The 27,917-nt window shown below is 39.4% G+C and overlaps 1 protein-coding gene across 1 annotated transcript; it reads left to right on the forward strand.

The window, feature by feature from the left end:
• IL16 (interleukin 16) lies at positions 1-27,899 on the forward strand. Its single transcript, XM_042824491.1, has 20 exons — positions 1-327; positions 8,244-8,380; positions 8,891-8,999; positions 11,195-11,291; positions 11,734-11,876; positions 13,844-13,954; positions 14,885-14,999; positions 15,221-15,294; positions 15,388-15,601; positions 16,488-16,605; positions 17,738-17,870; positions 18,823-18,910; positions 19,189-19,664; positions 21,090-21,222; positions 22,471-23,563; positions 24,578-24,761; positions 25,237-25,338; positions 25,722-25,974; positions 27,080-27,205; positions 27,462-27,899. Exons 1-20 carry the CDS (start codon positions 16-18, stop codon positions 27,653-27,655), a joined length of 4,212 nt encoding a protein of 1,403 aa, XP_042680425.1. The 5' UTR covers positions 1-15; the 3' UTR covers positions 27,656-27,899.
• Positions 27,900-27,917: the final 18 nt, after the last annotated feature.

The following is a 27,917-nucleotide window of genomic DNA, read 5'->3' on the forward strand; positions in this document are numbered from 1 at the left end:
ACCAGCTCTCTGAAGATGGATCGAAAGAGCAATGCTGGCAACAGGAAGTCAAGAAAGTTTCGCTCTATTTCAAGATCGCTTATACTGTGCAGTGCCAGAAACAGTGATGATGGATCAAGTCCCGACGAGAAATGTCCCGATCCCTTTGAGATCTCCACCAGCTGGGGTCAAGAGGAATTTGACTGCTGCCCTAGAGCACAACTGCCAAGCACATCAGAGACAGAAGACAGCCCACCTGATCCTCCATGTGTCATCACCAGCACAGCCCAGTCCAAGGCAGCCGCAAATGAGAACTGCAACAACATGAGAAGAAAGTTACTCATCAAGGTAGGCACTGAGGTGTACTATATCGTAAGGTTTTCCACTGCAGTAGTAACAAGATGTGTTAATTCATACTTCTCAGGAACATAGGATCCCACTCGGCATTTTCAGAGCTTATGGGCTTGCAATGTTTCTGCTGTGTATAAACTGCATGAAAATGTATTGGCTTCCTGACCACCCTGTAGCACCCTGTTGATTAGCACTGCACTGAAATCAGTGGCTGCTAGGCCATTCACTGTTGAAACTAGCACAGCTGGTGCTTTCTGCTTGCAATATGTATTGTGCTCAACATACAGAACTGTCACTATAGAAAAATGTACATGTAAAGCATGATACAATGAGACCTCACAAGCTATGCAAGTATAAATCATATTAATACCATGAAAGACACAGGAGATTTCACAGGCAGATGTTCCTTCTCTCTGATCCAGGAAGAAGGGAGTGATGGCTTTAAACCAGAGATGTCACTTTCTCTAGAGATGCAAATATTATATTTTCCTTTAATCTAGAAGCAACTATTTTAACCCCAGGTCTCTGGCCATTTCTCAGTCTAGGCAATATGTTTTAGAAGCCTTTGGAAATGCTTCCTTCTCTCTGATGTATCCTACTTGCTCATTTTTTCTCTTCCTGTTGGTATGTCACTGCAACTGTGACATGACTTTTAATAGCCTGTATCTTCATGGCATCTAGAACCATTCTAATACCCTGTATCACTTGCTTTTCACATGTACAAACAGTGGCTTATATTTCTTATATTATACAATAGTGCTTATATTTCTTTCACCTACACCTACATATTCTACTCTATTTTACTCACTTTCAGTAGAAACTGATGAAACCAGACCTCTACATCAAAAGACAGATTGCACTGGAAATCTGAATCTCCCCTAATTGTTTGAGTTTCTTATTAATGATCACAGCATGTAGTCCCATATTGCAAAGTCTGCAGCACGACAGAAATTGGGTGATGATGCATGTCAGCCCCTAGGCAAAACCACAGAAAAAAGACAAAAAACAAGCCAAGTTTCTGCTGCATTCTGACAGAAAACCTAAATAGGTAGAAATGACTGAAATACAAAAATACACCTGCAAAACCATAGCACCTCCTCTCATTTGGAAACAGCCTGTATACATTCTGCTGATATTCGTCTGGGAGTAATGAAGGAGCTGGCCTCTGTCACTCTCCCCTTTTCTCTTTTTAGCACAGCTGAAGTGTTTTCTTGGATATGTGTCAGTTATTGCAGCCTGCTTTCTTGCATACCTCCAAAACGTCCAGGCTTCAATAACCATTGTGATCCATAGCCTTGTGAAACTACTCAACATCTTACTGCAGACTGTAAGTTATTTGGTCTTCTAGCTGACAAACAGCTCAAACAGGGATCTGGGGAACAGAGTAATTCTCATACCTAATGCTGCTGTACGGATAAGTACCACTGGTGAGGGAATCAACCCCCTCTGGTTGGTGTGTTAGTATCACTGAACATGGAGGGTCAGGAACCTGGATGGACAGTGACATAAATCAGTCAGAATTAGGCCTTTATCAGTGCAGGTGGGGTGCTCACTGACACTATAGGTAATGGGCACACTGAATTCCCTTTTCAGAGCTTTCATAACCATACAAACTTTTTCAGATGCCACTTGCTAATATTCCTGCCTTTCAGAGTCACGGATCAGTGGCTGTGAGAAGCCTTATCTCAGCATGCTAAGTGGGATGAACTTCAGTAACAGCTATACTGACCTTATCTGTACCGCTGACGCTGAGGCTTCGCCCTATATTATGAAAACAGTGATTTCTATTTTCCATACGGCACAAGCCTGTCATCATCTTTCTATACCACGTGTCTTATCTTAAACTTGAAAATTCTCTGTTTAAGAAAGGAGTCAGGAAGTGTTTTTCAAGTCTTAAAGTACGACACTCTCTTCATCTCCACGTGACTCTTCAGAAATTCACACTGTGTGATTCAGAGCTGAAGGATCCTTGCCTTTGTTCAAGAAAATTGATTCCATTCTTTCTGTGGTGTTGTTGAGGTTATCCCACTGCTCTTTTGCTTTCCATTCCCTACAGTCTTAAGTATGTTTCTGAAGGTGACAGCAACTCTCATGCAACTGAACAACTTCATTTTTTTCCTGTTAAACATGGAATGAGAGAAGAATGTTTAAAAGTGCAGCGTGATTTAATGCTCCCTGTGTCTCCCTTCTTCAGGACTAGGGGAGAATCAGAAACATCAGTCTTCCAAACATTAGTTTCATTCTTCTGTTCAAAAACTAAAGTATCTCATAGAATCATAGAATAGCTTGGATTGGAAGAGACCTTAAAAATCGTCTAGTTCCACCCTCTCTGCCTTGGCCAGGGCTGCCACCCACTCAATTGCATGAGATTCACTGTTGCACAAGCCATAAGCAAAATGTTTTGGGACTTCTGCATATGGGTCAGAGGCACATATTTTTCCTCTTCTGCCTCCCTACTGCTCTTTTTACCACACCAGAAAGCTATCATTTCATGCACTTCCCAACCATTTCTTTCTTCCTGTCTGGTTGATTGTACAAAAAGCAAAAGTAGTAAATAACACATCACCATGCACAGCCAGGCAAAGAAAAGCTGGATCAAAACCGTATAGTATGCAATGTATGAACTATAAGATGTTACCTGGGAAATAATTTCTCAGTCTGATCCATTAATCTCTCACACCAAAGACTTCAATGTATGTCCTCTACTTTCATTATATTTTCTAAATAGCCAGGATTTTTTTTCTCCTTTAAATGGAATGCTACAGTAATGAGAAGGGTTTTATAATTCATTTGGTTTCCATGTTCCAAGATTCACTCATATCAACTATAGCTCACTGTGCCTCCAGCACGTGACATTACTTGGGCATCATCCATCCAACCAGCTTATGGACCACTTACCTTCTAAGATGAGGCACACTTACTCTAGCACTGACACAGCTGGGAAACCAGCTTCTCAATTTATAAATAAGAAGATCTCCTTTGTAGTTTGCTTCTCACAAAATTAGCAGGTTTTTGGTGGCCTGTAATGAAAGAAAAAAATGTCAAGCAGCATCTGATACCTGATGCATTTAACAAAGTAAACTGTCAAAGACAGCCTTGCCTGCTCATGTCATTACAAAATCTGAGGCTTTGCAATTTGTCAGACGGACAAGAAGGGAGAATATTGATTCATTCTCTGGAAAGCAGCAGTCTCACGGGGTTGGAGAGATTCTTCCAGAAGCATTCCTTTTCACTCAAGGGCTCTCCTCCCTGCACCAAGGACAGCCTAGGAAGCACCAACAGTTACCAGTGAGTGTGGCAGAAGTGGGTGAAAAACCATCTAGAATAAACTGTAAAAGGGATGGACGAGTTCTTTATGTAAACACTCGATTCGAGCTGATCTGCACTGCCACATTCAGTCCCAGAACATTCTCTGTTCTTGCTTCCCTTGGTTTCTGATCTGCTTGAAGGAAAAAAAACACAAAAGGTCATTTTCTCCCTTGGTTGTCACAGAATTATTTTTATTAACTTGCCTTTGTGCAGAAGCCAGTTAGCTGGCTCCTTGGTACCAGGACAAGTGTTATGGCAACAGACTGTAATGTCTTGAACATGAGCCTATGGCGAGGATGGAAAAACAAAGCAAGTAGAGGAGACTACATTCATTTGGACGTTTCTGCTTCCTCCTCCCTTTTTCTGTTTTCTCTGTCCATCCTCCCAGCCTTCTCGCTTTTGTGACATCAGGGCCATGCTATCCCCAGAGCAAGTTGGGAAAGAGGCAGTAACGCTAAGACGGTGCATGCAGCAAAATATGGGCCAGGGCACAGGCTGCCCAAAAAAACAAATCAAAGCCCAGATGATGGGTGGAAAGGTCTGTCTGAAATACATGATATGCTGATTGTGTATCTAGGGCAGAACCTGAATCCCATGCCCCAATTCTTGCATCATCCCAAGGCTTCCTGGCTTCTACCATTTTATTAATTGCAAAGGGAATATGCTGCTGGGAAAACGAATTACATCTACTATAAATATTTTGGAAGGACCAAAGCTTTGGCTGAGGGATGTCAGAATTAGTGGAGTCATGTCAGTTTATGCCAGAAGAGACTCTTTGTTAGAAATGATGCAGGAAAACAGGTTTCTTGAAGAAAATCCCAAAAGGCTGTGTTCTCTTCATCTTCCACTTGGAAATCCCAGTCATTTCACAGCTGGGAAGGCAGAGAAGCCAAATATTTAAATTCACTATTGTACTGTTGTTAGATTTTTTGCTTTTTTGTGTGTCTTTGGCCTTTTTTTAACCAGCAGTCAATCAGCTCATTGTCATATGCTTAGTTAACAGAGTCAAAGACCTTATGTGAACCAGCCTTGTATAACACTTCATTTCAGACAATCTAACTACTGTGTCTTACGTTGAGAGTGCACAAAAGTTTTTTAGTTTTTCACAGATGCCATGGTTACCCTTAATTCAAAACAACATCTGGAACGAAACGTTTTGAGAAGGGACTCTGGGCTAGAAATGCCTAATAAGAACACGAAGGGAAAAGAAATCTCTTAAATGGCAGATAGACAAACATCCTCCAAAATTTTTCATTTAGCACAACAAAAGAAGGAGGGCAGGAGGAGAAGATTCACCTGGACTTCAAATTACTTTTCCAGAGCAAAGCACATGAAATATTAATTTACTCTCACCTGCAACATAAATGCATTTAAGAAGACTCTTGAACACCCTCTTTGATTTTAACGTTTCAGCCAAACAGGTTCAGCTTAAAGACTAATTTTGTTTATAATGCACTCCTGCAGACCATCTTCATTTCAGTTTCACAGTAATGGGCAATGCAAACACAAGTTTCCCCTGAGTCCTGAAGTGCTGGGTTGCAAAGTCCCTTATAAGCAGATAGATTTTATTCACTGGCAGCAAATACACACTTAAAAATACGCACTAATAATGAGTAGGCAAAGTTGACCTAGAATCCACCTGCCTATTCCCTCCCTCCTCAACCTCTCAGCCTCACTTTAGCAAATTTTCAGCATTTGCTACAGAGCTATAAATCACCATGCAAAAACAGCAGGGCACAGTAAAAGGGAGGAGAATGAAAACAAATGCTGCTTTTACTCTTGGAACCATCAGCAATATTTCTATGCATATAATAATAAGTGAGACAGGAAATAAAGGACATTAAAGAACAAAACCCAAAGCAAATTGACTGCTGGCACGTGAAGTGGTCAAATGTTTACTTTTCTAGAGAACAGCTTTTATTAATTTTCTGTCATGTTGCAATAACTTGGATGTGAACACAGGAATCTATATCCAGGGCCCAAAAGAAGTGCAAATGCTGACAACATACAGATATTGCCACGTGTCCCTCCTGTCCAATAAACTTTTTTTTTTTTTTAAAGTATTTCACATAAATGCATTTAAAAACTGTTGACACACAGAGTCTATTTGAAATGTTGCCCTACTTGGTAAGATGACCACAGAGTTAAAAAAATAAAATAAAATTATTCCCAAAGCTTCTCTACAATGCACAATGAATTTAACTTCTTTCTTTCTAAATGCATACAACTGATTGCTCTTGGAAAGAATATTCTGTTAAGTTCTCACTGGTGTTATTTCACATGCGTGTCCCAATACAAGCCAGAATTTCCAGCCTTGCACTTGTCCCATTGCACAAAACACCTTCCCCACAGGGCTGACACAGCGCACAATAAACAATCTCAGAGCCAAACACACTGCACCTCTGTGATGTCCTGGGAAACTGATGATAGCCAAATGCCTTTCTGACAAATAACTACAAAGAGTATTATAAATACTGTGTGTGCAGCAGCTGTGTACTAAGAACAAGTTCTTCTTAAGGGAATGAGAATGAGAGAAGCTGGGGGCTGCCTGAAGAGGCCCACCATTAAGTGGAAGTTAAGACTGCAATGCACAAGGACAGCTACATGAAGCTCTCAGTGTGCATGCCTGACCAGCAGCAGTGAAGGAACATCTGTATATTTCAAGGGAGCAGAACACAGTCATAATGGCTCCTACATTTAGTATCTTACATCTCTACTGTTTTAGAATTAGCACACTGCTCTTTCGAGAACCCTGTTGATTTAACGGATGCTTCACATATGCAGAATCTGGTCTGTAAGTTTTCACTGATGTATAAAATGAATATTTTTTCTACTCAAGATCTGCCATTTCAAGACATCCGAATTTATTTTGTTACCATGCTGAAGACTTTAGAGCACTGCCATGAGATGGAAAATAATCTAACACAGTCCTGATTTCATGCATATATTTCCCCAGAATATTTTACCTTGGGTGAAAAGTAAATGCAGAAGTTCCAAAACCAATACTAGAGTTCAGACAAACTGGTTTAAAACAGAATCCTGTCCATACTCATACACTTACTTATTACTAACTGGAAGCACTCTTCAAAAAAGCAAAAGAGCTTCATAAAATTCAGACGCTCCTCATTAATGGCAGACAATCTGGAATGCAAGCAAACCCACAGAGTTAACAAGTCAGTCAATACAAGCACAGCCCTTATCTGTTACCTACTGAATTCAGTCTGTAGTGACTGCAGGGCTCAAACTCAAATACTTCATTCATTCACAGCCTTGGATTTACTCTGGCAGGTTTCAGAATGGGAACCAAGCTCCAACAGCCAGCTGGGATGATAATGACCTGTATTGAAATTGCTGTAAATTCGAAGTTTGCCTTTGCTGACAGTCAGGTATAATGTGATCCCTATTGATTTGTGGTGAAAGGGCACAATAACCCTTAGGGCTGGATGAACTCTGCTTAGGGGAGGAAGCAGCTCCAGAGATACTAAAGAAGGTGGTTATATAGCTTCCCTTGTGCTGTCAGAGAACTACCAATCACTGGAAATAGTCCATGACACTCTGAGAAGTGGGCCCTGGAGCAATACAGACAGCTGACCTCTGCTGTGCCTGTGAACAAGACAGTGCTGCTGACAACAGCCTGTCCTGATGTATGGAGTGTGCATCCAAGTCTGAAATCTCAGCCGTACAGCTCTGCTGGGAACAAGCGTGGATCCAAAACACGCTGAGGACCTTGTTCACTTTGTGTTGTCTGGGGAGGCTGGTGTGGGCAGGGAGAGTGGATTTAGCTCAGTGAGAATGAATACTTGAATTAGGAGGTGTACTGAGAAAATGGAGAAAGAATTCTGCACTAACTTGCCAGCTTTCTTTGTCTCTTCAGACTGTTTAAATGCTTAAGTATCTGTGCTGCAGGACTGTGTTTCCTAGACAAAAGTGTTTCCTTTGTATGCTTAGTCAGTCCATTCTTTGCTTTATTTACTCACATGACTTAAGACTATTTCTCTTTCTGTATGCCCATATGCTAATGATTCATAACTGTGTTACAAATGTGCTTACAATTAGCCCTCCAGATGCAGCACACAGACTACAGCAACGTCAACCAGACTGGAGATGACAAAACCTTCCAGTGCTGCAGTCATCTTTGCTCCCCTGCCCACTACTTAACAAGTCAGCAGCCAGGGTGGAGCTCCTCATGTTTTGTATACACTTACTTTTCATTCACAGCTATCATATTTTTTTGGAGTATTTCCTTTTTCGATGTGTGTTTACTCTTCCTCCCCGTCTTTTCTTAAAATTGTCAGCATGAGCAAAATTTAGCCAGTTACTATTACAAACGTATTATCAGTTCTCTTCCCCTATATGCAGCATTCTTCCTCTTCCTTCTTTTAGCCAGAAGCTAAGGAAAACAATTTTTTTTAAACACTGACTTTATAATAAAATTATTCTTTCACAACTGTACACCATTAAAGGCCAATTCTCATTCCTCTTGGAGGCAATCTGGTTCTAAGATAATTTTCAGCATTTCTTCACAAGATGCAATATAAATTTATGTAACTTTTAGCAACCATGGAACATTTTCTTGAATGCAATCTTTCACCTTTCTCAATCAGGACAACTGCATCTGCAGACTGTGTGCAACCAGAGGAAACAGCAGCTCAGGAATCAAGCTTTCCAGGAGTCCAAACTGTGCCTCTGTCTGGAAAGGGTTCTCAAGCTGCCAGGTACCTGCTGGAAGCACAGCAAACAGGTACAGCACATGTGGAGTTAGCAAGCTTCTAAGGGAACTGTTTGCACAGTTGTTGCACAACCAGCATTCAGCAACAAGTTTGGGCTATTCTGTGCTGTCATAATCGCCTGGACACAAGCCCTTACTCCTTGAGCATCTACCTACATATAATAAGCTGGCCAGTATGGGAGCTTCCAACCAGGGAAACACAAACTGGAAGGGAATGTCTCACACATGAGCTCAGTCCCCATCTATAGCACATACATCTGTGGCTTGAAGCCTCTGGCTCTGAAGACTTAAGGCAAAACAAGAGCCTCAAAAGCAAAGGGTAGTCATAGACTACGAATGGGGTATATTCCCTGAGATGGAGTATATAATATATCAAAACATGTCAGAAAGTGCTCTCTCCAAAGCAGAGGGAAGATTGCAGTTGACTCCTGAAGTGAGGCACATAGCACAATAGTGTCATATTTTTCTTCGGATGTAAAATGGTATGCATTTATTTTCCTCTATTCTTTATTTCTTTTTAAGGGATGGATGTCTGAGTCCAAGGAATGAAGTGTTAACACTAAATGGGCAATCACTTAAAGATCTGCCCAGCAAGGAGGCTGAATCTCTCATTCAATCAACAACACAGCTGGTGAGCATGGTGATGGCTAGCAAAGTAAGCATGAAAGTTGTGTTTCCCCCCACAACTGTGGGGTGATTGGACTAAGAGAGAGGAAGGGAATTTGTGCAACAGACATTTGAAGGACATGGTTTTGCTTTTTCTGACTAAACCCCAAACCTCTTGTGGTCAGACTAGTAGCTTTCAGCAGAGATTTTTTTTCCCAGATAAACAGAGGTTATGGAGAAGCCCTGGGAAATTCTAGCAAAGTCTGTACAATCCATCTTTTTAGAAACACATAGGTTGCCAGTGCTCATTTTCCCTTTGGAAGTTGAGAAAAAGAAGAGGTGGATTAAGGATCCGTGAGTCCAGAAGCCAGAAAGCAGCTCGTATACTGAAGTAGAGGTTGTTCTTGTCTGTTTTCTTTTCTTTTCTTTTTAAATCTAGGATCTGTAGCTAGGAAGTTCTTATGATAAAAGTTAAGGGTCTCTACAACAAAGAGGGAAATAGGAGGCATTTGCAGGTCAGCAGCCCTGGGTTATCATTAAATCTTTCACGGAGAAACCCTTTAGATCTGTTTCTTTGGATTAGACCCTTTTCACCACCCCAAACCAGATGGCACTAAAAGCTTTTCACTTGTAAATGTTGGAGGTTGGTCCCCTAATCTCACGTTTGCTGAAGACAACAGAGTTTAGCCAGAGGTTTGTTGCAGGCTTAAGGTCTTGCTTGAAGTTCAAGGAAAAAAATTACCATCTGGTTGTTGTTTTTTCTTCTTTTTGTTTAATTATTATTATCTACGGTAAGATCACATAGAAAACTCTGGTATAATCCTAGACTGAGGAAGTATTCCTGACTGGGCCTGCTATCAGGTAGAGTCAGACTGGGTAGAGAGTATTCCCTTCCACGACTGCAGTTATGAACTGTTTCACCCAGATGTCTACAGAGTTCTGCCAAGATTTTTGCTTTTCTTCCTCTTCCTTAAGCAGCTCAGTGGCCAGAAATATACCAAACTATTGTAGCACAGTACCAGGCAGGTGACCTGTGCTGTTAAAGGCAAATTTGCATCAAAATACTTAGGGGTTAAGAGTAAAAAGTATTTTGATGCAAATGTGTCTTTAAATTCTTCTTGTAAAAGAAACTCTGCAAAATCAGTTCCACAACGCCTCTTTGAGGACATTCTCTGCATTTTTTATTCTCAAGAGCTCATAGGAGAAAGGGAGCAGAAAGCCCTAGTATGATTTAGCTACATGACTAATGCCTCCACCTGCTGTCAAAGAGGAAAATTACCATTTGTCAGTTCTGAATTAAAAAACAGCACTATTGAAAATTTGGCTCCTAAAATTTGGAAGAAAGTATTTGTCCTGGTTGGCTCCAGAATTCTTACTGCTTCTTATTCTTAATTCTTCTTACTGCTGCAGAATACTGCTGAGCAAAAGCCTTTTATACCCGGAGTTCTACTGAATCACTTTCCCTACACTGTCTGCACTCAATAATATTCTTCCTTTGACTGTGATTCCTTCATGATCAATGGCATTCTCTATGACATGACAGAAACAGGACTATCAGGAAATATATGCATCCAGACGTTATTCCTAACATCAAACTATTAATCAGATGTTATAATTTATCATCATTTATCGTGTGTTTATTATTTAGTTTTTGAAAAATGCTCAACCCTTGTCCTCAACAATGCTAACACACATATTTGGGCATTATTTTAAGACGAGTGGGAATTAGACACCCATTCACTATTGTAAAGCTGAGCCCAAACGTTTTTGTTTTGAAAATAATGCTCTCCTATAGTAAAAAAGTAACTAAAAGTGCCTGTCATCCTCAAAAATTAGAGCAGGATGGCTACACTTTATCCATACATCAAAATGTTAGACTGTCTGAATCGATTAGTGATGTCCATTAATTTTATGTCCGTTCTGACTAAAGACCAAAATCTATTTCTACCTTATTGCTCTGGCAAGTTATAATCATATTTCTTTGACAAAGCACTGAGCTATCTACTATGTTATCATCTGCTATATTTTAAGTAATTAATTTTGCACAATGTTTTCACATTTGGCTACAAGCCAAATTAGGAGAAAATTTGTTTTTAAATGGAGATCACTTTCAAGAATTTATTGATAGCAATGTAATAGTCTTACTAGAAAAAGTCAACAAATGGAAGTATTTCTCTTTCATATATTCTCAGTTTGTTTGTTTGTGTTTTCACCTCAAAGGAAACATCAACCTGTAAGGAAAGGCCTTTGGAAGTACAAAATGGTTGTTTTCTGCAAAGCAAAGCCTTGTGTCAACGGACACGCAGTAACTCAACCAGTAAGTTGCAAAGAAATCGTTTTTTCTCTTGTAGTATTCTGGGTGTTCACAGCACAGTACTCTGTTTGCAGTGTTGGAAGATAGCACAGCTGTTGTCCAGACACTCTGAGATCCTCAGCTAAGAACTGCTGCCACATAAAGGCATCAGTATTTATATTCTCCAATCCTACAATCAGGGGTTTTGCATGTAAATGTTCTCTTTTATGTTTATCAAAGTGTACTCTAAATAAGCCAATGCTCTTGTGGTTGGGAATGTTTGTTTTTAATATAATTAACGCTAATTGCTATTCCCACAAGTTAGAATTAAAAAGATGGCTCCCTTCAGAGAGATTTACAGCTGGAAAAAAAAACTTTTCTAAGGGAAACGTACCTGATCAGATGAATATGCAGAGCTTTCCAAAGCTAGCAGATGTAACTTGGCCCCTCTCCCCATGTCCTGCAGGTGTAAACCCGTACTGGATAGGGGACATGGACTGCACAGCACCCCGGAAAGCCGTGCCCTTCAGAGAGCGGCAGCCCCATGCCCTCCATACCAATCGGAAATCACTTTCCCAACAGCTGGACTGCTCTGGAGGGAGAACCCCAGTAAGTGCTATGGGAAATCACCTGAAAAACAGAAAAAATAAAACTGAAGATCTCTGATGGATGTTGGAAACCAGTCTGGCCATCAAAATATATCTTCCTCTCAGGCCCAAACAGGGAAAATGGCACCAGAGGCACCACCAGTCTCTGGCACACTTGTTTCCTCTCCCCCATGAGGAGCAGGAAAGGCACTATGCCAATGAAACCCCTTTTCTTCAGCACCTTCTCCCATCCTCTGCCCTGGCAGGCTTTACAGTGTGTGCAAATCCCCCCCAAGGTGGTTCATACCACCTTGCTAGCTCACTACCCAGAGCTCACTGCTGAAGAGGACCCTACCCCAGCACCTCCCCACTGCTAGCCATGGAGATGCTCTGTGCACATGGCCTGAGCTTTGGGCCCTGCTGCTGTGAGCATCCAGACTTCCCTCCGTTAGCCCACTTATGGCCACATGCGGGTATGGAGTCACCTCGTGGTTGGTAGTCACCGCTCATGCTGGCTTCATGAGGCTCTTTCTGGTCCACTGGGAGTCAGACATATTTCAGCAACCATGATAATGTACACCCCTTTGCTGTCTAAGCAATCCACAACCCAGAGGAGCAGATACAGTTAAGGGAAATGAGGGTATTTGAGGTCCCATGTGGTGGGTGCTGCCCATCGGCTCTTTGGTTGGCATCCCAGTTCTGGGTACTGCAACCCATCACACAAACAAACAGAAAGCAGAGCTCACACAGCCAGAAACTCAGGAAATTTGAAAACTTCCACTTTCAGATGCAGGAGGCCTGCAACAGGGAAATAAGCAATGACAGAGATGTGGCAGAGCTATACGTACCAGAGAGCACATTCTTGGTCTTGCACAGGCATCTTCCTCCTCCTCGGCATTTTTTCATGTTCTCAACATGATGTTGAATTAATAAGCTTGTTTCCATGTTACAATCTTGACTTATATTATAGCATATGTGGAAGTTGAATTTTTGACTGATGTTCCATGCACTTTCACACCTGTTAGTTTCATTCTACTGCTGAAAAAAAAGAACCCCCCCCCAAAAAAAACAACATTGAAGTTGTTGGGATTTTTAATGAGTTCTATTAACTCTGGCCCTGCTAAACTCTGTGCATGGTTAGTTTCAGGTAATGACTTCTGTTAATGCTTAAATTAGTTTGTAATACTCAATTCTATGTTAGGTTTCCATTAAACATTTAATTAAAGGTTCATTAAAATGGGTCAAATCTCAGGGGGTGGAATGAAGAAATCCACTTGCTGTGGCATGGACAGGTCATGAGCACTGAGAAATTGCTTGCCTTGGTTATCAAGCAAAAAAGTTGTGCTTCATTTGTTTCAGCTGTGGAGAGAATCCTGTGTGTTTGCTTAATGGAGACAGTGCAGAGTAGTTTACAGACTGAAGAAATATCGTAAGCACTAATTCGTATTTTTGGGGAAATGCAGAAAGGAAGTTCTATATGTCTCATTGTAAATTATTCAGTAGCAAGATGAGGGAAGGGGGTTAGAATTTCTTGTTTCTGTGTTCAGTTCTTAGAGGCAAATACAGCAATACTTCTTTAGGATCCCTAAATGGGATTTTGGCATGGGGAATCAAGTGAGAGCACAAATGTATCTTTCTATACCACCACATATAACTTCAAGGGCCATTCTGGCTTTGGACAATTTCAGTGAGCAGGAGTTCAGAGGTCAATTCACATGCATTGAAAGAAAGCATAACACAGATCACCAACAACTGAATGTATCACAGAGAAGATCTGTTTTCATATAAAAAGCCCCAAACTCCACAATGCAATCCATGCAAATTGTTTAGCTGAATAACAACCGGCTTCTCAAAATGAGAAGGATTTTTTAAGCCTTCAGTAACATCGGTTACTGTAAAGAAGAAAATTTAAAGTAAACAAGTAACCCTAATCTGCATCAAAGAACAGCTGGTTCTGCATGAAAATTGTATTTTTTTTTGTGTTCTCAGGCAATTTCAAGACCATCTAGATCACTAAGTACAGCACAGCTGGTGCATGCATCTTGTGGCTCACAGGCTTCGGTGATCTCTAACATCGTGTTGATGAAAGGACAAGGGAAGGTGAGACTGGCTCTGTTGACTACCTTGTATGGTGTTTTGCTTCATTTCTCAACTGCAAACTGATAATGACTTCAGGTGCTCAGGTTTCTAGTTGTAGACTGCCAGTTCATACTAGAATACAGAGAGGATGTGGGTTATGAACTTAGACATACAGCTCTTGAACTAGTTGAACAGGGTTCTAAGTTATTAAAACTTATTTGTGTCATATGTTATTTGTAACTATTTAAGCTGTGAGATACCTCTCAGAAGTTGTTACATGAAGTATGATCAGCATCATTTACAAAATCATCACTTACTGTCTGTATTTTGTGAGCACAGAAGGACATCATCAGCACTGTACTTTCCTTTCTCATTTAAGGGATGTTAAATGGCCCCAGACATATGAATTAGTCTCACAGCATCCTTCTGAGGGTAGTAGATAGTTTGTCCTTTTGCATAAGGAGGAAAGACAAAAAAATAATCAAAGACAAGCATCTACTTAAAAGAATCTACAGTCATTGCTTAAACTTACAACACACATTAACCTGTTTGGTAGAGGATAAGAGAAAGATTCTCTCCACAAGATCTGAGTGCCTAAGGTTAGTTGTAAGATCTTCTGTGATTATTTTATCAATTTCATTTATGGGAAAGGAAATCAAGAAAACACATGAATGGATCTCTCAAGGTCACATATTGGCCCAGGGGCAAAATGAAATGTAGAAGCTTTCTTATGTGTTTATAACAGGGAATTAATTGATTGCAAGTGAATCATGAGAGTATTCAGCTGAAATTTTCATTTGCTTTTACTACTGGCATGTGGTTGCCTATCTTTCACAGATTATACTGCTTTGTTTACTGGTATTGCCCATGTAGCTAATGCTGATGATTTTGCAAATGGGATATGAAGACTAAACATAGGCTCTCACATGCCATTTTTCTTCCATAAATCAGGGCTTGGGCTTCAGCATTGTTGGAGGGAAAGACAGCATTTATGGGCCAATAGGAATCTATGTCAAAACCATATTTCCTGGTGGAGCTGCTGCAGCTGACGGAAGACTACAAGAAGGTGAGAAATCCATCTTTTCTCCTTTTTCCCACTCCAGATTCCCAAAGAAAATCTAAAGAAAGATTAAGTGAAGATGAAGGTCCACTGAAATGAGCCACAAGTGACTTTTACATCTGCATCCATTATTACGTTTGCAAGACTCCTTTTTTAGTACATGCATATATCATACAACTTATTCACAATACAGTAATATTAACATGTTTTTTTATTTTGAAAAACAGGTGATGAAATCCTCGAACTGAATGGAGAATCAATGCATGGATTAACACATTATGATGCCTTACAAAAATTCAAGGTTACGTACTCTCCTTTCAGAGCAGTTTCAGCCTTTACATGCAACATGCATGTGAACTCAACCCATCCAATTGTGATCTCTTCTTTCCAACAGGCCAAAAAGGGTCTTCTGACTCTAACAGTCAGGACAAGCTTCAGCACACCTCATTCTGCTTCCAGCTATTTGTCACCCCACTTGTGTCAGTCACTCAGCTCCAGTATATGCATAACCAAAGAAAACAGCTCTTTCAGTTCCGAAAGTCCAGTGTTCTTATTAAATGCTACAAAGCCCAATGATAGGGTCATAATGGAAGTTAGCCTAAACAAAGGTAAGTGCTAAAATTGATTTAGCATGGACAAACGAGGCACTGATTCACAAAACACCACTCATGCTATCTGCATGTCTTTCCTCACTAACATCATTATTTTCCTGAACTAAGTTTTTTAATATACTAAAGTAGACCATGATGCCTCCAGTGCTAACAGCAATCTATCAGCAGTGGCTTTTGAATACCATCTGTCCTCAAGAGTCAATTATACCATTTCTTCACTCAAGTGTTGTCACATTTATATCCTTCAGATGAAAAAGTAGATCTCTTAGCAACAACTAATTCCTATGCAGTTCTTATCCTTAATTATTCAAGTAGTTTGCTTCATTCTTGAGGTGGCTAAAAAGAAGTAAAATACATACTTATGTCTTCCTGTATTTCTGCCATTCCTGCTCCAACTGTTACCTTCTCCTATTTACGAGCAATAACTGACTGAAATACGTTTTTAAACACAGGATCAACAAAACAGTGAATAAAGGCTCTATGAGGTGACTTACCAAATAGAACGGGATCTCACATCAGAGTATGCAGAGCAAAGAAGTATATTTGCAAAAATCTTGAGCTGTACTGTAGAAAACAAAAAGAGGATTGAGACTATAAGAAACGACCACACACTTGCTCCTTAATTTTTGGTCTTTTTGTTTCATTCACTCTCTGTGCAGTCATTTGAATTCCACTGTCACAAAAAATATTTTGCAAAATAAACTTAGATTGCATCTTATGTGTAATATGTACAAGTTGTGAAAACAAGAGTAGGTTCCTGGTTCGTAACAGAATAAGTTAAATAAACTGAAAACAGTGTTTTTTAAAATTATTCTCTCCAATTGCTTGTTTTGACTGTTTATTACACTTTTCTTATTATTATTATTATCACTTTTTTTTTCAGAGCCAGGGGTTGGCCTTGGAATTGGGTTATGCAGCATCCCTTACTTCCAGTGTATTTCAGGGATTTTCATTCACACCCTCTCACCAGGTTCTGTGGCACATATGGATGGGAGACTCAGGTAGGATAAGAAAATCTGTCTTATGATAACTTTTTTCCATTGTTCTAAAATATTTTACAACTTTATATTTTATCTCACAGGGCAGGAGGTCAGTGCCTTCTGGAGGCTTTGGGTTAACAGCACATGCTATTCTGAGGGTTTGAGAATGCAAATGTTTGTGATAGCCAGAATTTCCAGAAAGATCACAGCCCAGTGGGATTGTTGTCACTTGTCTATACTTGGGTTGCTTTGGAGGGTTTAGACAAGCACAGAAATATGTTCCAGAATGAATTCCATAAGTGAAACAATGAGGACATATTTGGAAAAAAACAGAATACATGGTATTTTCTGACTTGCGTGGATTTTAGATTTTCCCAGTTAAAGCTCCTCAGATTCTCTCTTCTTCCCCAGTGGAAATGCAGTTTTACTGAAATGATCCCTAGTGGAAGTATAGAAATTCACCTCATAAGATTTATGCTCAAGTAGTCATGTTGAGCATACTTATAATTGAACAGAACACAGCTTTCTCAGTGACTTTCTTTAACTTAGGTTCTCTCTCTACATGCAGTACTTAGCTGAAAGAACAAAGTGGTTGCACACTTGGAAAGTTTGATAAGAATCAATGCCTTCAGAAGGCTTCGTAATATATATGAGAATTTGTAATGAAACAGGGAAGAGTGGACAGCTTGGAAAGATTTAGTTCAAGCATCACCAGGATTACAATCGTTTGTCACTAGAACTGTTGTGTTAGCAAGTTACTCATATGTAGCAGAAATATGAATATCCTTTCTCATCTGAAATAACACTAGCAGACCATAACAACGTGAGAAGTGTTAACTTGATAGGAAGGAAGCTGTAGGTGGAAACAGCAGCTGAGCTGCATACAGCAGAAAAATCAGACACAGAGTATGAGTAGCTAAGCATGAACTTCATAAGCTGCATGCAGCAATGCAGCAGATCAAAAAAAACCTGACATTCAACTCATCCCCATTCCATTTTCTGTGAAGAGAACAATGAGACAATGCAATTTATATCTGTGATCAAAGTAGAGGTCAACTACACGAATCTGCTTTTTGCATATCTCTGCATGGGTGAAACAAAGATGGGAGGAAAAATGTTTTATTCACACTTTTTCTTTTAAATATCTCTGCAGGTGTGGAGATGAAATTATTGAAATTAATGAAGCATCAGTGCAAAATATGACTCTGAATGAAGTTTATGCTGTACTAAGCCATTGTGATCCTGGTGCAGTGCAGATTATTATCAGCAGACACCCTGAACCACAGGTAGCACTCTGTATTCTCATTTTCAGTAAAACACGTAATGATAAACTAAGATTAAGAAAGAGAGGAAGTGTTAATCTACAAACAGGTTAAAACAAAAATGTTGCTAATGAAGGTGCTGATCTCATTATAAGCATCACTGCAAGTATCTGAGACTGATTACGGTATAAACCTAGGATATGTCCTTGCATATAATCACAAGATTTAAATCATATTTAATTTTTAAAATAAAATATGATTTTTAAATCATATTTTAATCATAAGATTTAAAGATTGCTTCAACAGTTTATGTGCTGTGAATAAGGAAATTACAGAAATAATATTTAAGGTATAAACAAAATTATATAGATCAGAAAAATAAACTTTAAAGAAATGATTCTTAGTAAGAAGACATAAATATGAAAGAGGGATTATATTCCTCCTTTCCCTTCTGCAGCCTCCCCCCCCTCCCCCCCAAAAAAGTTTATAGAACCATTTTCTATACTGTAATTAAAATTTAGGTCTTCCTCAGCTGTTTGCTATTCAAGTAAAAATTTTGTAAAATCAGATATTTCTCCAGAATGCTTCCTAACACAAAGTAGAGCATAAATGATTAACTTTAATTTGTTGCACTAAGTTATCATTAGAAAAAAATCAACATTAAACTACCTTACACTGATAAATCCAGTATTAAAGTTCTAGAGAAATATGCAGAAGTACATTTATCCATATAGAGCCTATTTTACCAAAACAGCCAACATAAATAACACACACACAGAAAAATTTCAGCTCTATTAGTATAGATTCCCCTATAACAGTATGCAATTGCTTAACAACAGTACATGATGTAACTAGGTATATTCACTTCAATTAGAAGACTTAGAGGGGTTGGAAAGTTTTGTGAAAGGAATGAAAGTTTAAATGTTACTCGCCACATAGTAATCTTGTAAAAATATAATGGCATGGTATTTCCTAGGTGTCTGAGCAGCAGCTAAAAGAAGCTGTTGCACAAGCTGTGGAAAACAACAGATTTGGAAAGGAGAAACATCAATGGAATAGTGAAGGTAAGGGGAGTGCATTCATTGACATGCAGTAATTTTGGTTTTTGAAGAAATAAGGACCAAAGAATAAGCAATAAAACGTACTGCTGATACAGATATAAGGAAAACAATGCTATTTTGCTGTCCAAAAATCTAAGCCTTGACATTCTCTCACAAGCCTTTAACTCCTTGTATTGTGTGTGCCAGATGATGGTGGGAGATAGCTACAAATTTAGCCAGCTGGATCTTAGAAGTAAGCCCTTGTCACATATCTAACCAGACATTTTGATTGTGTTTCTTAGGCGTTAAAAGACTAGACACAAGCTGGCATGGAAGACACCCATGTGAAAAACATATTGAAAGAAACACTGCTTATTGCAACCGTAGAGCCCAGAAGCTGATGACCCGCTCCAGCAGTGACAGCAGCTACAACCCCAGGTCCTTGTGTAGTAATGGTGCTGCATATCAACTGAGTGACTTGAAAGAAAGGGTACACAGCATTGATGTACCAATTACCAGACAGCCTGGCCTGCTGTACTCATTGTCTGGAAACAATTTTGAGAGAAGTTCCCCTCTTACTTGTAGTGAAGGAAGTCAACCCTTGCAAAACGCTAAGAAATCAACAGAGATTCTTGTTAGAAAACCTAAATCATCAAAGCCCAAACCTCCTCCAAGGAAATATTTTAAGCAGGACTGCACAGGAAACGACCAGTATATTGCAGATAGAAAAGAAAAGCTTGTATCTGAAGAGACTGAATCACCTTCTGCAAATGTGCAGGTAAAGCAAAACGTGTGTGTGTGTTTGTGAGTCTGGCAGGGGAAGCAGTAGGGCAAAGAGAAGGGCTGTGTGTGATAACAGGAAGTAAGTCAGGGAAAAAAAGAGAAGTGTGCGTGTTTATGGGGCCTGGGGGAGAGTTTGAAGGCCTTCTTTTTTGAGAATATAGGAGTGAGCCAGTTGAGCGCAGATTTGTAGGTTACTCAGTTCCTTTTCTTACCTAAGATAGAATAGAAGATGTTTCACATTTGCATGAGTGTGAGGGACTGTGAGATCTGCATGTTGAAACTAAGTTGTGGCATGTTTAAAAATGGAACTGTTTCCCTGGGGTTTAGCAATATGCCAGTAAAAATGAACGGAACTGTACGCAATACATTTCCCCAACTGGTCCAAATAAACCCATGCAGCTTAGAATGAACTTTGACTATAATGTTAACATCCTAGAAAGTTTCAGTTTTCATCAACAGCTACTAGAAAATTACCTACCAGAAGTTAAATTCGGAGCAGTTAAGTGGCTGTTGGACTTATCACTGCATACGACTCTTGAACCTTCACCCCTCAGTTATTCCAAATAAGGAAGAAAAAATCAATCTTAAGATCAATAAAGTCAAAAGCTTCTCTATTAATGAAGAAAACCTCCTCTGGAAAGAGGGTATGTATGTCTCAGGGCAATATTTCTTTAAGTCCCAAGAAGAAAAGGTTTCTTGTCGGAATGCATTTTAGATAATGAAGAGAAGGTTTTACAGCTGCTGTAAGCACGGAAAAAGGTTTTCCTAGAATAAGTTGCATAACAACCACCACCACATTACAGAAACCTTAAGGAATTCTTTAATTACTGACTTTTTTCAGGACATACACAGTCCTGATTGGTTTTGCTTCCTATTAGCAATCCTGTAGTTTAACTGCATAGCAGACAGCACTTCTAGCACCGTGGTATGGCAGCTTAGTGTCATTGGTTACAATGGAATCAGGTAATTCAGGAACATCTGTTTATGGTGTTGAGTAATATTGATTGCAACCTCAGGGTAATCCTCTCACTCTATTTTTCCAGTGAAAAATGAAAAAGGGAGAGTTCCGAAGGTACAGTAATGATTTAGCTTTATCCAGCTTGTCTTTGGGGTAAAAGATCTTCATCAGAAGAAACTGGCTTATGGTGTTATTGCCACTGACTACATTTTTGAAATGTCAGCTGCATTTTTTCAATCTGTTTACAAAAGTAGCATAAAATACCATGCTGGCCCTCTTGAAATAGAGAAACAATTAACGTTGTATAAGGATTGCTTCTCAAGCAGAAATATAAACTTGATTCCTATTCAAATATCTTCTACCAGACTGCAAACAGGTGAAAATATAATTTTCTTCAGAGTCATGTAGTGTGGTTTGCATAATTACATTCTGACACACTTCTGTTTCCTGTTTGCTCAGCAGGAAGTTAGAGAACCAATGCTAGAGGGACAGCAAACAGACGTAACTCACAGTGTCTTCACCACTTCTCCTACAGCTTCTGAACACACAACTGCTGTTCCAGGGGGCAGAGATCAAGAACGAAAACCAAACTTAGGTATGTTTAATATGATGCTTGCAGCTGAAAATAGCATCTTTAAATGCGCACTTCACTCATAGCTGTAATTCTTGGGTTGAAGGAAAGAAATTTCAATCCATCAGTCTTTGATAAAACAGAAACTACATTGAAAGAAGCATACTAGACTAGATGATTTATTGTAAAAAGTAAAAATGGACAATTATTACCGTATTTTTATATTATTGTATACTATTACTGTATTTTTTCAATATAAATAAGCCTGTTCTTATTTAAAATGAAAAAATGACATTAAAGTTTTACTTCAGCATTTCTAGAATACACTGTTATGCTTAGCCTCAAGGAAAGTATTGTAATGGTACGTATCACTGATAATAAATTACTATCTTCTTGTGTTTGATAGACTAAAAGAAGCAGTTTTAGTGGAGACCTGAGTGCAGCTTCTCAGTATTTACAGGGGGGCTGTAAGAAAGAAGGAGACAGACTCTTTAGCAGGGTCTGTAGGGATAGGACAAGGGGAAATAGTTTCAAACTAAAAGAAGGGAGATTTAGATTGGATATAAGGAAGAATTTATTTTTTTATTTTTTTATTTTTTTTTTTACAATGAGGGTGGTGAGGCACTGGCACAGGTTGCCGAGAGGGGTGGTGAGTTCCCCATCCCTGCAGACACTGCAGGTCAGGCTGGACGGGGCTCTGAGCACCTGATCAGCTGTAGGTGTCCCTGTTCAGTGCAGGGGAGTTGGACCTGATGGCCTGCAAGGGTCATTTCCAACTCAAACAATTCTATGATTCTACATACTAACTGATCTCAAGGAGGTTCCTTCCAACTTAAACTGTTTTCTGCAAATCTGTAACTTCTGGTTCAGATCGTTAAAACCAATAATGTTCACTTATACAACATATCTTTCTTTACACTGATGCAGACAAAAATAACTGCAACTGCACAAACAAAAATTTGTTTCCATTCATGTGTACTTCATCTAAGCTATTTGGAAGTTACAGGACCCTTTAGAAAAGGGATCATGTTCCTGAGCATGGAAGAGCCTTGTTTTTCTGATAATTTCAGCATCAGGAAACTGAACTTGTAGATCAAGAGTTGTGAATTTAAATAAGGCTTAAATTTTCTAGAAACATTTTAAATAAAATACTTATTACATACTTCTCAGAGACAAATGAAGTTCAAATTAATGAAGTACTAAAAACGCGTAAGTAAAAGATGGATGAGGAGAAGTAGGAGGCAGCTTAATAATAATGTTTCTTTAATACAGGAACTCCAGTTTCATCAATACGAAGGCCTGTCCTTAAGAGGCAAGCACGGGTAGATTATACTCTTGATACTACAACAGAAGATCCTTGGGTTAAGATTTCTGATTGCATAAAAAGCTTATTTAATCCTACCATGAGCGAAGACAACAGCCACTTAGATTTGCAACCTGGCATTGACACAAATGAAGAACACGAAAATCGAAGCAGCTCAGAGGTGGTTCTGCAGAAATCAGAATCAGAAACAGTCAGTTTGAAAGGGTCAAAATCAGATGAAAGTGATGCTCTGAAAAAGGGCCCTCCTGTAGCACCTAAGCCAGCCTGGTTTCGCCAAAGTCTGAAAGGACTGAGGAAAGCAAATTCAGACCTCAAACCACAGGCAGATCAAAGTCCTTCCGACCTTCAGAGTGTTTCCACCAAAGAACTGCAATCCAGTTTATCCCATCTGTCTTCCAGGGGATCATCGATCAAACAGAGAATAAGCTCATTTGAATCTTTGAGTGCTCCACAGTCACCCGAAAAAGTACACCGAAGGCTCAGCCCAAAACCATCAGTCCAGAAGGAACACTCTCCCTCTGCAAAATGGTCAGAAGGGGCTCCAAACCATTTCAGCCAAACCCTTCTTCAGTGCTCTGAAAATAGCCAACAGTCAAAGTCATCTGTGGTTATAGGTACAAAGAGCTTAGATAGATCTTCCTGTCCCAAGGACATCCTTGCAGCCAACTCAGAGAAAAGCAACAATGCCAACACCAAAAATCCTTCAGGCCTTCTCATTGCAGAAGCCATTACAACTTCCCATGTAGCACCAGTAGCAAAAGTACACAACCTGAGATCACGAAGCTTTCCACTTACTGCCACCCAGTCTTGTGAGATGATGAAGACATTTGATGAAAACTACAGTAAAATCTATTCCATCAGTAACCAGGTGTCATCTGCTTTAATGAAGTCTTTGCTTTGCCTTCCCCAGTCCCCAGTCCCTTCTGGGAACAGTGCATGGGAAGCACTGGACACATTATCTCAGACCTCTGCAGAAGAGGATGGGACTTCTCTCCCACCTGCAAGTGAGAACCATCACCCAGACACCGGATTTTCTCTGAAGTAAGATACTGTATTTGAAATCAGATTTGCAGATCAGTATTGGTGAGTCTCTGTGCTGATTAGCTAATAATATTCTCAGGCAGGATCACACAATAGTAAAGAACAGTGATTGGCAGGATGCCTCACGTAGCTGGTAAATTTAATTTGCTTTTTGTAAATATTGACATATTTCAAGTTTCCTCCTCGTTCAAGAAGAGTATTTCTAGTATCTGAGTGGTAGAAATAGAAAGTGAAACTGACATTGTTACTGCATGTACCAGTGAGGAAGCAGAGGAATTTTAGTATGTTACTTCCAGAAGAAGTGAAAACTTTATGGCTTCCCAAAATTAAACTAGCTGCAGCTAGTCACTGTGATGAGATGGTGCAAACATCCTGATGCTCCTAACATTTGCCTTTGGTTAAGCTGCATATCATTGAAATACTACTACTTCTAGCCTAAAAAGCAGGTCTGGCTCAAATACATGAAGGTGACGTAGACAGAGCGAGGCACAGGCATTCCCCAGGGCAAAAGGCACCAACAATACTAAGCTTGCTTCCTATAACGTTTTATACGCATTTCCAGTTAGTCAGAGATTTAGGAAAACAACAAAAATCAGAGGTATTTTTGTCAAAATATTTCAAAAGCACATATGAGCCTTCAAAAATTCTTTCAAAACTCTACTGCACAGATTACAAAAAATAATAACAAAAATCTACTGTTTGCATTCTCAAGGAAGATCATTACAGTCGCATGAAAATGAGAAACTGAAAAACAAAAGCAACAACAAAAATCACAGACATGGTTTAGATCTATTCTATTCTAGAGCCAAGAGATTATTCTTATTCTTCTATGTGACTGATCCTACTTCTGTTAGGTATTATGATATATGGAAGTATTCATAATACTTATGACGTGAACGACCTCCCCAGTGCTGGGGGATCGAAGGATGACTGCTCTAGAAGTGTCTGCTCTGTGCTTTTGTATGTCCTTTCATAACTCAGTGTTTCTTTTCTATTCTATTCACAATGGGACAGCCTCTCTGAGCTGAGAGAATACACTGTGAGCTCTGCAGATAGCGAGAAAGAAGAAGAGAAACAGGAACAAGGCTCACCTCAAGCATCCGGTGTGTCAGGGCAGTCTGTCATCTCTCTGCTTTCTCCTGAAGAGTTAGCAAAGCTCATAGAAGAAGTCAGATCACTAGATGAAGCCACGTTAAAGGTAAATCAGCCTTTGCTCGGTGTGATTTTTGGTGTGATTTTCAACATGTGGAGTGGCTGTGCCCGGTTCAGCTTTGCATCTTTTTGTTATCACAGATAAAACTTGGAAAAAATGTTTAAGCTGTGGTACTTATATCTGTGAGCTGCAAGCCACATTATTTTTTCCTGTTTTTCTGTACTTACATCATCAAGCACTGATTCTGTCGTACTCTTAAATTTGATTAAAATTATAGTCAGATCTAATTGACTCATATTTGCAGAAACATAACAGTTTTGGACATAATAACATTTCACAATATAGGTAATTGATAAAGAAATTTGATCAAAACAAAACACTTGACATGTCTCAGCATTATGCTCAAATCCTTAATCCTCATTACAAAATGCTCAGTGGACAAACAGAAAATGCATGGATTTTCCTGTCAACTCAGCTTATATATTGGGATGTTCTCGACACAATTTATTTCTCTGCCTAGGAATTAGATGATATTCATGTTACAGTTCTGCATAAAGAAGAAAACACTGGGCTTGGATTCAGTCTGGCAGGTGGCATAGATCTAGAAAACAAAGTGATAACAGTAAGTAGTATCTTTCTCAAAAAATACTCTGGAAACAACTACTCTCTCTAAAAATACATATAACTTTCTGGTTTCCTACTACCGAGGTTGGCTTTTGGCATAATTAAAGTAAGCAGCTGTTTACATAGGGTCAGAAAAATCTTGGTTGTGAGTGAGAATGCACAGAGCTGTCATCTCCAGGTAATTATTAGCAGAAGTGTCCTGTTTCGTTGGGTATTACCCTCCCACCCAACAGTTCTTAAAGCCAACAGCCCTCAACAGCAGGAAGCAACCACTTGGCAAAGAATGGAAAATACACACAGTGAAAACTATTAACTGAATAATTTCTTTTTTTTTTTCTCTCTTTTCTTGTGTGCCTGTGTGGTAATGGGGCTTTTCAATAGGTTCACAAGGTGTTTCCCAATGGACTAGCATTTCAGGAAGGAACTATTCAGAAAGGAGATGAAGTACTATCCATTAATGGAAAGTCTTTTAAAGGGGCAACTCACAATGATGCCTCTGTGATCATGCGACAAGCTCGACAACCCAGACAAGCTGTTGTTGTCACTAGAAAAGCAAAAGATGGAGAAAAAAGTCACAACGTTTCAATTGGCTCTAGCACATCTTCAGTTGCAAGCGATGTCTCACAAGAATCAGGTAAGTTCAGCAGCATTACCTCACAGCTGCTACCTACTCAGTGTTTAATCAGTGTTTGATTTAATCAGTGTTTGACAGGACGAGAGTAATGGCCTTGAGTCAGAGGAGGTTCAGGTTGGATATTAGGAACAATTTCTTCTCACAAAGAGTGGTATTGGAACAGGCTGCCCAGGGAGGTGATGGAGTAACGATCCCTGGGGGTTTTCAGGAGTAGGGCAGAGATTGCACTGAGTGACATGGTCTAGAGCAGACACAGGCATGGCTGATGGCTGGACTTGATGATCTTACTGGTCTTTCTAACCTTGATGATTCTGTGATTCTAATATCGTCGCCTGAAACCATGGGTACTAATGGAGCTGCTCAGCATCGGCTGGGTAAATTGAGAACTGTGATCAAGGACAGCACAGTTTGTGAAACACTCCTGAAAGAGGTATTTGGGATAGCTTTGGAAAGAATTAATGCATTTCTGAAATAAATGAACCCTCTGAAAAAAATCAGACCAAACCAAACCAGGAAACCAACCAACTGTGAGATCCTCAGTATGAATTTCTGAAAGCATGTAAATACTGTTATTCTAGTAACAGGCCTAACTGCAGTTAAAATGAAAATTCAGTTTCTGAATTCTGAAAATTCAGATTCTGAATTCTGATATTATGGTTTCTAATTTGAAGTTTTTACTATGCAAGACTATTTTTCTTTGTGAAAGAGTTACTGGTTTAAACAACATGCTAGTGATTGAGGTAGCAGGTGGCTATATCCACAACACATGGGCAGATTAAATTGCAGCTTTTTGGTTAATAAGAATTTCAAATCTAATGTCAAATCAAGTATGCTTACTGCAAATTTTGTTCACTGAACAGATTTTTTTAGTTCTAGAAAATATCACTCTTTCATTTTTAAATTTCATTTCTGCTATGAGTTCAAACACAACATTCTCTCTCCAGCTTCCCAAAGGGCTGTACAATCACAAAATGAGAAATTAAAAGCTGCCATCTCAATTGGGCTGTTTGCCTTTGCAAACAGAACAGAAGCTCATTTCTTTTATCAGATCTTACAGTCTTCCAGGTATTTTGTGCCCACCTGCTAACTTTCCATTTATTTCCAGCAACTGAAGATGCAATCTGCACTATAACTCTAGAAAAATCAGCTGCTGGTTTGGGATTCAGTCTGGAAGGTGGGAAGGGCTCTATTCATGGAGATAAACCCATCATCATCAACAGGATATTTAAAGGTAAAAACACTTCAGTGTCTGGCTGGCAGGTTCTTTGTTGATAAAAAGTAGCGTAGTTCATAACTGACTGCTGATTTATACTTATTAAAAGAGATTTTTGGTAAATGCAGCATTATCCCATGCAATGCAAGTAGTTTTTGCCTCCTGGGAACAGCTGACTTATACCAAACACAGTAGTGAACCCTAATGAATGAAAGACTAACTAAAAACTCCCCCACAGAGAAAATTCTTACTATTTTTCTTCCTTCCCCTACAGGAACCTCACTGGAGCAAAGCAGCCCAGTTCAGCCTGGTGATGAGCTATTACAAGTGCAAACCACAGCCTTGCAAGGACTCACTCGTTTTGAAGCATGGAATATAATCAAGGCATTACCTGATGGGCCCATCACAGCTATCATCAAACGAAAGAATCCAAGCTCTGTTACCAAGAAGGCATCAGAAACTTTATAAGAGGAGTAATTAGACTACTGCCAATACTACATACAAAAAGAGATGGTGTGGTTTATCACTTACAGACATCTGGCTAGCATGTCGTGATACTCTGTATATGGAATTTTACTGCCTGTTAGAGACAGCTGTTTGGGTTAAAATGAGAAGATGTGAAAACGTACATGATTACTATTTCAGAAAATTGTTTCAGTGTCAAATAATAACAAAAAATGACTTTATAAATAATATACTGGTTGTAATAAGATGTGGAAGCGATAGTACT

This window comes from Centrocercus urophasianus, unplaced genomic scaffold (genome assembly GCF_019232065.1).
Source record: "Centrocercus urophasianus isolate 14NV4802_14NV808 unplaced genomic scaffold, USGS_Curo_1.0 seq_23, whole genome shotgun sequence".
NCBI lineage: Eukaryota > Metazoa > Chordata > Aves > Galliformes > Phasianidae > Centrocercus > Centrocercus urophasianus.

Excerpts from the sequence above, each read along its gene's own strand:
- IL16 (XM_042824491.1), top strand. The coding sequence starts at position 16 with ATGGATCGAAAGAGCAATGCTGGCAACAGGAAGTCAAGAAAGTTTCGC. Across the intron at positions 328-8,243 it reads GAAGAAAGTTACTCATCAAG|GACAACTGCATCTGCAGACT; the intron begins GTAGGCACTGAG and ends TTTCTCAATCAG. Across the intron at positions 24,762-25,236 it reads TAGATGAAGCCACGTTAAAG|GAATTAGATGATATTCATGT; the intron begins GTAAATCAGCCT and ends TTCTCTGCCTAG.